The sequence below is a fragment of the Dictyostelium purpureum genome (genome assembly GCF_000190715.1).
Source record: "Dictyostelium purpureum unplaced genomic scaffold DICPUscaffold_23, whole genome shotgun sequence".
Taxonomy (NCBI): Eukaryota; Evosea; class Eumycetozoa; order Dictyosteliales; family Dictyosteliaceae; genus Dictyostelium; species Dictyostelium purpureum.
Genome location: NW_003519360.1, coordinates 130938 through 144092, shown reverse-complemented (window position 1 = coordinate 144092; position 13155 = coordinate 130938). Strand labels below are relative to the sequence as shown.

Below are 13155 nucleotides of genomic sequence, written 5' to 3'. Positions count from 1 at the left end.
AAATAAAAAAAAAATAAAAAAATAAAATTGTAAAATCATAAAATTTGAGATGAAGTGTTTTAGAACGATTTTTTTTGCAATCTCATTTTTTTATTATTAAAAATTGGTAAATTGATTTTTTTATTTGATTTTTTTATGATTATAATTATTATTGATATGATTGTTATGCGTTTTTTGGAGTTTGGATATATGATGTTTAAAATTTGAAAATACACATATAAGTATTATTGGTGATTTAATAACTTACCACTTACTCGTATTAATAAGACTCCATCAAGTATAAAATATAAAAAATTGAAAAATATAAATAAATAAAAAAATATAAAAAAAACTATGACTTAGAAAAAAATTAATTTAAAAAAAAAAAAATTATTTGTTTGAATAATATTTATATTAGTTTTTTTTTTTTGTTTTTTTTTTTGTTTTTTTTTTTTTTATTTTTTAAGTTTATTCTTTTATAATGAAAAAAACTGGGGTTGTAAAAATAGAAAATCCATAAAGCAAAACATATTAGTGTACATTATACAGTTTCTCTTTAAAACAAAGAATATAAAAAACAAATAAATTATTACAGTTAAATTATTCTATTTTTAAAATCATTGGTGTAGTGTGCTTATCTGTGTTGAATATTTGCTATTTTTATAAAGATAATGAAAAATGCCAATACAATAAAAAAATACCAAAATTAGATTATTTTAAAAAAATAAAGATAAAAACAAATTCATTGTAGGGTGTATTTGTTTTTTTTTATTTTTATTTTTTTATTTTTTTATTTTTTTTTTTGGTGAGTTTTTTTATATCTATTTATTTAAATGTAGTAAATTTAACCTAAATCTATTTTTAAAAAATATAAATGATAGTAAAAAACAATTGTAATAATTAAGAACAAAAAAAAAACTAAAAAAATATTAAGCACCCATTATGAAATTCGATAAAATGTGTCCATATAAAATGAAAAAAAAAAAAATAAAAAAATTTTAATTTTTTTTTTAATTTTTTTTTTTTTTAATTTTTTTTTAATTTTTTTTATTTTTTTAATTTTTTTTTTTCTTATCTGATTTCATCAGTCATACACATAAAATGTCTTTCTTAAAATTATTACCACAATCAGTTGTCTCATCAATCCAAAAATCATCATGGGTTGAATACAGAAAAATGGGTATATATCATATATTTTTATTAAGATATAAATAAAACAAAAAAAAATAAAAAAAAAATAAAAAAAAAAAAGAACAACATCAACGGAATGCACAACAAAATAAAATAAAATAAAAAAAATAAATAAAATGTTAAATAAGAGTATATTTATTAATACAAATATTTTACAGGTTTATATTTAGCTGATCTCTACAACACTACCCCAGTTGTTGAAGAAGTCTACAGAAGATTACCAGAACACCACCTCATTTCAAGAGACAGAAGATTAAAAGTTGCTTTCGATTTAAGCGTTAAAAAACAACTTTTACCAGGTATGTTTTTAAAATACCAAATAGATTGACAGTAAAATCATTTTATTAATATCTTTTTTTTTATTTTTAATTATTCAAATTTGAACAAATTTTATTTAATACAAATATTAAATATTAAACATCAACTATTAAATATAGAAAACGAATGGTCAGATATGACTAAAGATTATGAATACACTGAAATGATCGAAAAAGAATCAGAAAAAGTTCAAAGAGAAATTGATATCAGAAAGAGTTTCAGAGATTAAATTTATTTAATATAGCATAATAACAATAATAATAAAGTAAAATGGAATAATATAAAAAATAATATAAAAGTATAATAATTTTGGATATTTTTATCAAATAAAATTTTAAATAATAAATTATAAAAATATTTAAAAAAAAAAAAAAAAAAAGTCTAGATTTTATAAAAACAAATAATTTTATTTTATTTATAATACATATTTATAAAATTATTATATGTTTAAATATTATTACTATCAGATGATTGGGTGTCACTTGGCGATGCACTATGATGAGACAATAAACTTTCATTTGGTTTTGATTCACCAACTATAATTTGATCATTTAATAATGGATTTTCATAGTTTTCATTGTCGTCAACAATATTAGTATCACCATTATTTATATTATTGTTGTTATTGTTATTATCTATATTAATATTATTATTATTATTATTATTATTATTATTATTATTATTATTATTATTATTGTTATTGTTATTGTTATTATCTATATTAGTATTGTCTATATTATTGTCTATATTATTGTCTATATTATTATTATTAATATTTGATGATTGTTCTTCTGGTTCATTTTTTTCTTGTTCTTGTGGTAAGGCTAATTGATTAATATTATTTAAAAGTTCTTCTTCTTCAATGTCATCTGAGAACATTCTATGATATTTTCCTTTTGCTGCCATTAATTCATCATGTGTACCTTCTTCAATTAAGAAACCTTTATCTAAAACAAAGATTTTATCACAATCACGTACAGCAGCTACCTTATGAGCTACCATTACTACAGTGTGACCTTGAGTTAATTTTTTAATACTATTTGTAATGGCTTCTTCACTTTCTGGATCTAACTCTGCAGTAATTTCATCTAATAACATAATCTTTCTTTTGGCACAAATAGCTCTGGCAATAGCAACTCTTTTCTTTTGACCACCGGATAATAGACCACCACCATAACCTAAAACTGTTTGGTATTTTTGGGTTAGTTCTTCAACAAATTCATGAGCATTGGCTAATCTTGCAGCTTCATAAACTTCTTCTTCGGTTGGGTTATCGATGGCATAGCTTATATTGTCATAAACACTTGCATCAAATAAAAATGGTTGTTGATGAACACATGTTACAAAGCCTCTTAAGTTACTTGGACGTATCTTTGAGATATCTACACCATCTAATGTAACTTTTCCCATTTTAATTTGATAAAATTTGGATATTAATTCTAAAGCTGTTGATTTACCACTACCTGATGGACCAACAATACCATAGCATTTTCCTGATTCGAACTTCATATTGATATTATGTAGTACTTGAATATCTGGACGTGATGGATAGCTGAATGTTACATTGTGGAATTCAATATCACCTTTTACATCTTGTAGTTCAATATATTGTGATGGAATAATACTCATTTCTATAACATCAATTCCTGTTCTCTTTAAAAATTCTTTTTCTTCTTTCTTCTTCTTCTTTTTCATTTCTTTTTTACTTGTTTTATCATTATTGTTATTGTTATTATTAATATTATTATTATTATTGTTATTTGCTCCTATTGGATCTATAGTGTTTCCATCATTACTTCCTCCACCATTTGTATCATTGTCTTTATCTCCACCTAATAGTGCAGGAGAGCTTGGGGTTGTACCCGAGACAGAGAATTTATCGTTTTTACCATCTCCTCTACCATCATTATCGTCGTCATCATCATCACCACCATTTTGTTCTTCTTCTAAAGTTGTTCTCTTTCTAGGTGCTGAACGTAAAATTATAAATACTCTAGTTGCGGATGCTTGTGATTGTACATAGCTTACATAGACACCAAATAATGTTGTTGAAGATTCTATAACATAACCGATATATAATGAAAATGATATCATTAAACCAACAGTAAATTGTTTTTGAATAACTAAATATGCACTGAAATAAAGAATAACAAATGTTAAACTTTCGATTAATAGCCATTTACCAGTTGATGCAATTGTATTACAAATGATAAGTTTTCTTGCTGTAATAAAAACATCCATTAGGCAATTTGTGTACTTGAGTATTTCTTTATCTTGCTTACAATAATTGGTTACTACATGCATATTAACCATTGATTCTTGGCCATGTTGAGATGACTTTGAGTTGAAATATAATAAGGTTTTGGTTAATTTTTTAGTGAATACTGACTGAAGTTGGGTAACCAAACCTAAGATTGGAACAGCAGCAAAGAAAGCTAGTGATAACTTCCAAGAGATTGTGAAGATAAAAACTAAACTGCCAACTAATTTGCAAATTGCTGTTGCAATCGATAATAAAATACCAGTTAGAGCCGATCTTAACATAGGGGTATCTACAATGAGAATATTCATTAATGTGGCGGCATTGTTAGTTTGAAAGAAACCCATATCTTGGGCAATGATGGCTCTAAAAACTTTATTTTGGAGTCTCATAACCATCTTTTCATTTACTATACCGGATATCCAAGAGCTAACATTGGTAAAAACAAATTCGATAAATGCTAAAATGAAAATAATTATAAAATCTTCTTTGAAATCCCCCATAGAGTTTGTTGATGGAATGTTGTTAATGATATTACCAATATAGTAAGGTTGAAGAATTGATGCGGCTGTGGCAACTAATGAGCATGCTGTTGAAATTGCTAATTCAATAATGAAAGGTGAAACTAAATTATAAAGATCTGGAGGTGAAACTGGAGCATCTTTATCTTTTGGTCTTACATATATACCTGTACCATCGTCGAAACGTTTATAGCTATCTTTTTTGCTTTCTTTATATTCCATGTATTTAATTATTAGGATGAATAAGACAATTAGAAACATTGTACCACCAGCAACTATAATGATAATATAGTTATAGGAAAGGAATTTATCGCATGAGTTCTTTAATGAGTTGTAGCTATATCCTTCTTCGCAGCTTTGGACTAGACATTGTGACCAATCAAAATTACTCTTGCAACTGATAGTGCCAACTCCATGAGGAATAGAGCATGGAACTGTTACACCTTCTTCACATTGACGACATTCTGAATCCCAACCAAATTCACCATTTTCACCATGGAAAACAAATGAGAATTTTTGAGGACCTATTGGAATATTTGAACCCATAATTTTAAATTTATATGTAGTTGCTTCAGTTGGAAAATGAGTAATACCTTCTACATTATTAACAAAATCTGGTTTTGGGAGTTGACCTGGTTTAGTTACACCACCACTGTTACCATAGTATATTTTTTCTTCATCACCTTGAAGGATCATTAATAAATCTAAATTGTTTACTAAATTATATTTAGCCCCAAGAAAAGATGGTGGATCAGTCCAAACTAAAGTTGCTTTAACTTTTGGTTTTCCAGTACTTGAATTTGGTTTAAAGGTAAAGCAATATGATGTATTAAGGCCAACACTAATTTCCTTTTCTTTCCATTCTGATGGTTTTTTATCTTTCAATTCACCTATAGCTATCCATCTATTTATTTCTTTACCAGTTGATTTTACATACATCCAGTCGTTCATTCTTAAAGCTCCCCATCCTTGAATATTATTTGCACCAGCAAAGGGAATTTCGATGTTGTTTGGTTGAACTCTACCATCACTGTAATAGATGCTACCATTTAAAAATAAAGCATTGTTAATCATAAGAGCTTTTAATAAAGCACCACTTGGATTAAGTTTGTTTTCTTCAATTGGTTCACCTGTTGGATAATAGCCTTCGGTTAAATATTGTCTAAGGATAGCTGTTGCTGCGGTTGCTAATGGAGTGGCCATAGATGTACCAAGTAATGATAATAAACCACTTGAACTTGGAACTGCACCGGTACCACATTGTTGGGTGTTATTGGGACCATTTGATCTTGATGATGTGATGTATTCACCTGGAGCAACAATATCTGGTTTTAATCTACCATCATGTGTGGGACCTTTTGAAGAAAAGTTACAAATATTATTTTGATTATAATGGGTAGAGTTTGTGGTAAATTGATTTGATTGTGATTGTTTTAATAAATCGGGACAGCAAATGGCTAAACCTTTAACTGTTGGTGCTTCAGAGCAACATTGAGCAATTGTATAGTTACAATATTTAGGATCTAATAATTCACATAGTACCCTTATCTGGCTAGTTGCAATTGCATCAAAATCATTATAGGTCATAAAATCTTGAGTATATGCCTGAATAGCACTTTGTTCTGCACCTACTGTAATAACATTTTTTGATGCGGCTTGAGCTAATAATGACCCATATTGTTCATTATTACCAACAGCTCTCAAAATAATGAAATCTGGGTGGTCATATAGAAAACTATCAATTGAGCTTGAGTCTTTCGAGTAACCACCAACATAACCACTAACAGAAACAGAACCCCAGGAATCACCATGTACTCTTGCACCTGCATTGTAAAGAGGTTTATACATACTCTCGTAATAGTCGGCAGGAGGAATTGGTTCTTGAGAATTTGGGTCATTCTTTGATATATCAAAAAATGCTAATTTTGCATCGCTTGCTAAACCACTAAATTGACCAATTTGCCATGATGTATTTTCAGGTGAACCAGCAGCAGAGCCACAAACATGAGTACCATGACCATCTATATAATCTTGATCATCGCCTGCTTCACTTCCATTATAGAAATAAGCTATAACTTTTCTATGTTTTAAATTTACAGTATTGAAAGGTATAGGGGTTTTTGAGTCACTAAAAAAACAATGGCTAGTATCTAAACCAGTATCGGCTACACTTATAATTTGACCCGCTCCTCTTAATGGAATGTCTATTCTATCATTGTTTGCTAAAGATTGGGAGTTGCCAAAAATAACGGTTGGGGAAACTCTATTTGAAGTGATAGTTTTAAATGATCTTTCAAAAAAATTACTTTCAGGTTGCTCAGACAACCATTGGTAAACTATTCTTTCGCTTTCACTTAAAAAGCATGTTGATTTGTCACCATCTATACATGATACAGTTACTTTAGCCATGGTTGAGCTTACAGATTCTACCTTAGCTTGAGATTTTAATGATAGTTCAGATTCTTTTAAAATTTGATTTAGTTTAAGTTGCCATTTGTTGGCCATTAAAACATCTGAGAAACATACCATAATATATACCGGACGACCTGAAGATTGATCATAGAAGTTAAGATTACCTAGTTTATTAGATGGCTCTAATTCTCCAATCCATGATATCCATTTCTTTTTTGATAATACTTGTCTTTGCTCTAAATTCATAACTACCAAAAAGCTATCTTCTGGAACATAATGTAATAGTTTTGATCCAAATGGTTGATAATTTGTAATACTATCAGTAATTTGTAAAAATTCTGTAAGTTCATCTTTAATATCTTTTGTAATTTTATCTTTAAATTGTATTATATAGTGGTTTTTTAAATATAGTTTATTATTTTCATTATTTATATTGTTGTCATTGTTATTATTTTCGCTATTGTCATTAAAAGACTGTAATAATCTAGAAATATATGAAGTATGTTGAAAACTATTAATTGAAGCGGGTTTTTTAATAATATTGTCGAAACTATTATCATTTATATGTTTATTTATTTTAAAACGAGGATCTATTATTTCATTTGTTAAATATATTTTTTTGGAGTTTTGATTTATATACTGGTCATTATGATTGTTTTTTTTATTAAAAAAGGTTGAAAATACCGAAAAATAATTTCCCAGTAATGTTATTTGTTGATCGTTTTTTAAAAATCTATTATGTGTTGGATTAAAGTGTTCATCATTTACAAATCCCAGATTAATTGCTAAAAAAAGTATTAATAGCATTAACCCTGATATTATAAGTGCTTTATTAGGTAATATAAATTTAAATTTCATTCTTTAAATTAAAACTAAAATTTAAAATTAAAAATTTAATAAATAATTTTGATTATTAAATTTTTTTATAGATTGATGATAATAGTTACCTTTATTTAAAAAAGTTTTGCTTTAATGTTATTATTTATTTGTAATGATTTTAAAATATTATTTTTCTTTTTATCTGTGTGCTGTTGTTTTAATAATTTAGAAATAAAATAATTTTTTAAAAAATTATTTGATTTTAATATTTTTTTTTAATAATATTAAAAATTAAAAAAATTACAAAAAAAGGTTTATTTTATTAAAATAAAATTATAAGCTTATATATTGTACATATATATATATAATATTTTAAATTCACCTTATATGATGAACATTATATAATAAATATTGAAAAAAGAATTTTTTTTTTATAAACAGATTGATTTTTAATATGTTTTAATCTATTAAATTTTTTTTTTTTAATTTTTTTTAATTTTTTTTAACACACAAATAATTTTATAAAAAAAAATTTCAAAAAATATATAATTGTGTACCTAAATAATTTTTGTATGTATAATTATATCCAATTTTTCAATCACCATAATCTTGGCTTAATGAGACTCTATAAGTAAATTATTTTTAAAAAAAAAAAAAAAAAAAAAAAAAAAAAAAACAAAAAAAAAATAAAATTAATTATAATTGGGGGTAGGTGGGGGTTATGTGGTGTTGGGTTTTTTTTCTATTTTAAAAACTTCTCACATTTAAACATATCAACACTAAAAAACTTAACTGTTTATTATCTTTTTAATAAAAGATTTAATTTCAAAAACAATATTAAATTTTATTAAAAGTCTCAATATATACACTTATGCAAAATACTTAAAATAAAATTAAGACAATTTATACGATTATAAGAATAAAATAAATTAATTATCATTTTTAATAAGATGAGATTATTTAAATCAGTTATAAAATAAAGTTAACCATTTAATTGAATTTTAAATTAGATTGTTTTTAAACGAAAAATAATTTAAATCTAATGTGTTTTTCATTTAAAACTATATAAATATTTTTCTTTTTTATATTTATTTTAGTTCAGTGAAGCCTAAGGTATTTCATTTTTAAATATATCAAGGAATAAATTAAAGAATGCAATTACTTCTTTTTTATATTATAAATGAAAAAGGTATTTTTTAAATAATTGATAAGAAAAGGAAATTTGTTACTATATGTTTTAAAATGACGGTGTTATATAAATAAATAATAAAAACTAAAATCATTATTTAAATAATTACTATTTATATATTTTTTTTTAAATTTTAATATTTAATTTTTTTTAATTTTTAATTAATTTTTTTTTTCATTTTTCAAAATTTTTTTTTATATTTTAACATTGTAAATATTTACAATGGTCAGTGGGAATCTTTTATTTAATAATAATAACAATAGTAATGAAGAAGAAATATCAGAAAATAGTTTCCCAATTTCAACAAAAGATATAATAATAAAATATAATAGAAAAGATGAAATATTAAAAAATAATTTATATAAAAATAAAGCAGGATGTAATGTTTATTTAAGAGACATTAGTTATTTCGAAATAATAAAAAATGAAAAAATAGAATTATTAAAAGGTTTAGATCTTTATTTAAAACCAAAAGAAATGACGTTGGTTATTGGTGATAACAGTTGTAAATATGTATGTTTTATTAATTATGAATAAAAAAAAAAAATATTTATATTTAACCAATATATAATTTAAAAGTTATTTAATATATTACGTGGGAAATATATTGATAAGTTCCTTTCAGGTCGAATGTTATTCAATGGCAATACAATATGTAAAGATATTCATCACAGAAATGTGTCATATTTACAACCCGAGGATGCACATATGCCTTTATTAACAATTAAAGAAACATTAAGGTTTGCCTTAGATTGTCAATATAATGATAGCGAAATATCAAGTGGACTCAAAGATGAAATTATAGAAAATGAATTAATAATAGCTGGTTTATACAATATCAAAGATGTATTGGTAGATAAAATAGATATTCTAGAAAAAAGGAAATTAACAATTTTGACAAGTTTAATCAAAGGTCCAGGTTTGATCTTGGGCTATGACATAACAAATGGATTAGATCCAGAAGATTCATTAGAGTTAATAAAGTTAATAGGTAACAATATTGATTACGGGTATTCAAGCGGAATAGTTTTTTTGCAACAACCAAGTGTGGAAATTTCATCTTTATTCACAAAGTTAATAATAATGCTAAATGGAGAAATTTACTATTATGGTTCAATGTCGGATTCATTGAAATATTTCAAAGAGAATGGATTTCATTGCCCGCCCCATCTAAACCCAACCGATTACTTCCTTTCAGTTTTGGAGGATCCAGCAAAGTATACTGTTATTGAGCCATCTTTATCATTTAATCAGTTTAAAAATGCATACAAAGAATCAAGCGATCAAGAGTTAGTATATGATATGGACAACCATAAGAGTGGGATTATTGATGAATTAATAGATCCCAGGCAATTACAATTACAATCAAAAAACCGACTTAATAGATATCCGACAAGTTTATTTTATCAAACCAAAATTTGCATTAAAAGAAGTTTAACTATGATGGTTAGAGAAAAGTTTTATTTATACATTATTTTTCATGGTTTAATAATGGGCTTAATATTGGGAAGTTTATTTTTTAGAATAGGTCTTCATCAACAAAATGGAATGGAAAAACCCGGGATTTTATTTTTTGTAATGATTGATATTGTAGTTTTATCAAATGGTACCATTGGGCTCTTTTATAAAGAAAAGAATAATTTTTATCATCAAAGAAAAAAAGAAAATCTCAACTATCGAACACTTCCTTTTTTAGTTGCAAATGTTATAAGCAATATAATACCATACTTTATAGATACCTGGATCTTTATCTCTCTAGTTTACTGGATGGTCAATATAAATACTTCAGGCTACAGGTTTTTTTGTTACTTTTTTCTATTGACAAGGTAGGATTATTTATTTGATAGTATAAATATAATATAAAAAAAATATTAATACTTTTAATTTATTAATTATAATTTTAGTTTAAGTTTTTTTCAAATAGCATATACCAAGTTTTGTTCTATTTATGCATCAACAGTAGAGATTTCATTTATAATTTTCAATGGATCGATCCCAATCTTAATGCTTTTGTCCGGGTTTGCTCAGCCTAATGTTAGAGGTTGGTGGAATTGGTTACATATTTTATCACCATTCACATATGTTTTTAGAGGTTTAAGTGTAAATAATTTCATTGGTCAAACTTATTATTGCGAACCCTTTGAATATGTACCACCGCTCAATGATCCATTACTAAATGCAACTTATCCAATAGGTTATGAGGGAAATCAAGTGTGCCCAAAGACAACCGGTAAAGAATTCATAGAGGTTTCTAATATTACACAAAACAACGGATTTCAATGGATATGTGTTTCAATTGTATTGGGTTATGCATTATTTTTTTATACAGTTAGTTATATTGGTTTAAAATTTATAAAATTTGGGACAAAAAGGCCCAAACCAAAAGAAAAAGAAAAAGAAAAAAAGAAATATAAAAATCAAACAATTATAGATATAAAAGGTTTTAAAAACTATAATACTGGCTCGTATTTAGTATTTAAAAACATTTATTATTATAAAGAAAAAAAAAACAAATTATCTAAAAAGGAAAAGAGTTCACAAATATTAACCGATATTAATGGATATGTAAATCCAGGTGAAATGTTAGCAATAGTGGGTCCACCAGGGTGTGGGAAATCAAATCTATTAAGAATATTAGCAAAAAGAAAAGTAAATGGAGTTTCTGGCGAAATTATAATAGATAATAGGCTTTTAGATGATTATCTATTCAAAAATATTAGCATTGTTGAACGAAAAGACATATTTTTACCAGAGCAAACTGTTAGAGGTCTTTTATCCTTTTCAGTTCATTGTAGAATAAACCACAAAATATTAAAAAAAGAAGAGCGAGAAGAGTTCATAGAGCTATTAATGGATATTTTAAAAATCGAGCATGTTAAAAATTCAAAATTAGGTACATTATCACCTTCCAAAAGAAAAAGAGTATCCATTTGTGTTGGTTTAGCAAATAATCCTTCAATTTTATATTTAGATCAACCCACAATAGGATTATCTCAGTCCAAATCTCTTAAACTCATTAAAGATATTTCCAATATTTGCAAAATATTAAATACAACTATAGTGGCAACCATGCACCAACCGTCATCAACAACATTAGAAAAATTCGACAGTTTATTATTATTGAAAAAAGGTGAAGCTGCTTATTTTGGCCCTATTGGTAGAAACTGCTGCAATGTTTTAAATTATTTTAATCAATATGGTTTCAAAATAAAAAAGTACATGGAACCATTAAAATTTATTTTATCGATTATAAGTGAAGAAACAAATGAGCAATATAGTCCCCAAAGCAATGATGGTATAATAGGTTATAAAAATGAAAGAAAAGGTAGTAGAAAAAGAGTATATGATTTTCAGGTAATAAAAGAGAAAAAAAAATTATTTGATGCAGTAAAAGAATATAAAGAATCAAATATTTATATTGAAGAATTACAGACATTAGAGAACATTGCAATCAATAGAAAGGAATCAGAAATATATGATAAAGGTGTGTATTCTACCACATGGCTCCAACAATTTAGATTGGTTTTCAAGAGGGCATTTAAAAATAGAATTAGAAGGCCAACTGTTTATTTTGCAAATTTTATAAGATCTTTGCTATTTGGTATTTTTTTTGGAACATTATTTATTAGGATGGGGTATGAACAACCTGATGCAAGAGCTAAAGTCAGTTTCTTTTTTTTTTCTTTTTTCTTTGGAACTATGGTTTGTTCTGGTAGTATTCCACATGTAATTTTGGAAAAAAGTAAGTAAAAAAAATATATATATGCACTTTGGTTTATATCTTTTTTAACAAATATATTTTTTTACACAGAAATATATGTAAGAGAGTGTTTATCCAAGTTCTATCATCCAACTGCATATATATCCGCGTTCTTAATTTCTAGTTTACCATTTTCAGTTTCCAACAGTGTAATATTCATTGTACCTTCTTTTTTCTTATCAAACTATGATACTGGTCATCATTCAAGTAAATTTTGGTATTGTGTATTTATATATATACTTACCTTTGTACTGTATGATTTTATGGCGATAACATTAGCTTGTTTGTTAAATAGCAATGTTAGCCAACCGGCATGCATTAATATCATCCTATTAGCAATTTTGTTTGGCGGGTTTTTGGTTATGAAACCAACTCTAGAAAATGGGTATATTTGGGCTCATTACTTAGACTTTTTACTTAGCTATAGTTTAGAAGCAGTAACAACAAATGAATTTCAAGGTTTAACATTCCATTGTCCCAATAATCGAGGTGCTGTTCCTGTTCCTGTAAATGGTAATATCAAATATTATTGTCCAATTACTGATGGTATAAAGTTCGTTAAAAATAAATATGGTTTCAATTTATTTATGCGTTATATTGATATAGCTCCAATTATTGGATCAATATTAATCTTAACTATAATAATTTTCTTTTCTTTAATCAGATTATATAAAAAAAATAAAAAAAATTAAATTTAAAATATATT

General features: G+C 25.5%; 3 protein-coding genes across 3 annotated transcripts; 2 read left to right on the top strand and 1 right to left on the bottom strand.

Moving 5' to 3' along the window:
- Positions 1 to 1080: 1080 nt before the first annotated feature.
- Positions 1081 to 1863, top strand: DICPUDRAFT_52896 (uncharacterized protein; the record flags this gene model as incomplete). The annotated part of the gene is made up of 3 exons (XM_003284338.1): positions 1081 to 1159; positions 1329 to 1469; positions 1608 to 1863. The coding sequence occupies 3 exons, from the start codon at positions 1081 to 1083 to the stop codon at positions 1715 to 1717; spliced, it is 330 nt and encodes a 109-aa protein (XP_003284386.1). The 3' UTR covers positions 1718 to 1863.
- Positions 1864 to 1878: 15 nt separating this feature from the next.
- Positions 1879 to 7328, bottom strand: TagB (uncharacterized protein; the record flags this gene model as incomplete). The annotated part of the gene is made up of 2 exons (XM_003284313.1): positions 1879 to 7055; positions 7322 to 7328. 2 exons carry the CDS (start codon positions 7326 to 7328, stop codon positions 1936 to 1938), a joined length of 5127 nt encoding a protein of 1708 aa, XP_003284361.1. The 3' UTR covers positions 1879 to 1935.
- A 1583-nt stretch (positions 7329 to 8911) lies between these two features.
- On the top strand, positions 8912 to 13079 carry ABCG33 (uncharacterized protein; the record flags this gene model as incomplete). Its single annotated transcript, XM_003284337.1, has 5 exons — positions 8912 to 9202; positions 9269 to 9978; positions 10594 to 12431; positions 12501 to 12955; positions 13056 to 13079. 5 exons carry the CDS (start codon positions 8912 to 8914, stop codon positions 13077 to 13079), a joined length of 3318 nt encoding a protein of 1105 aa, XP_003284385.1.
- Positions 13080 to 13155: the final 76 nt, after the last annotated feature.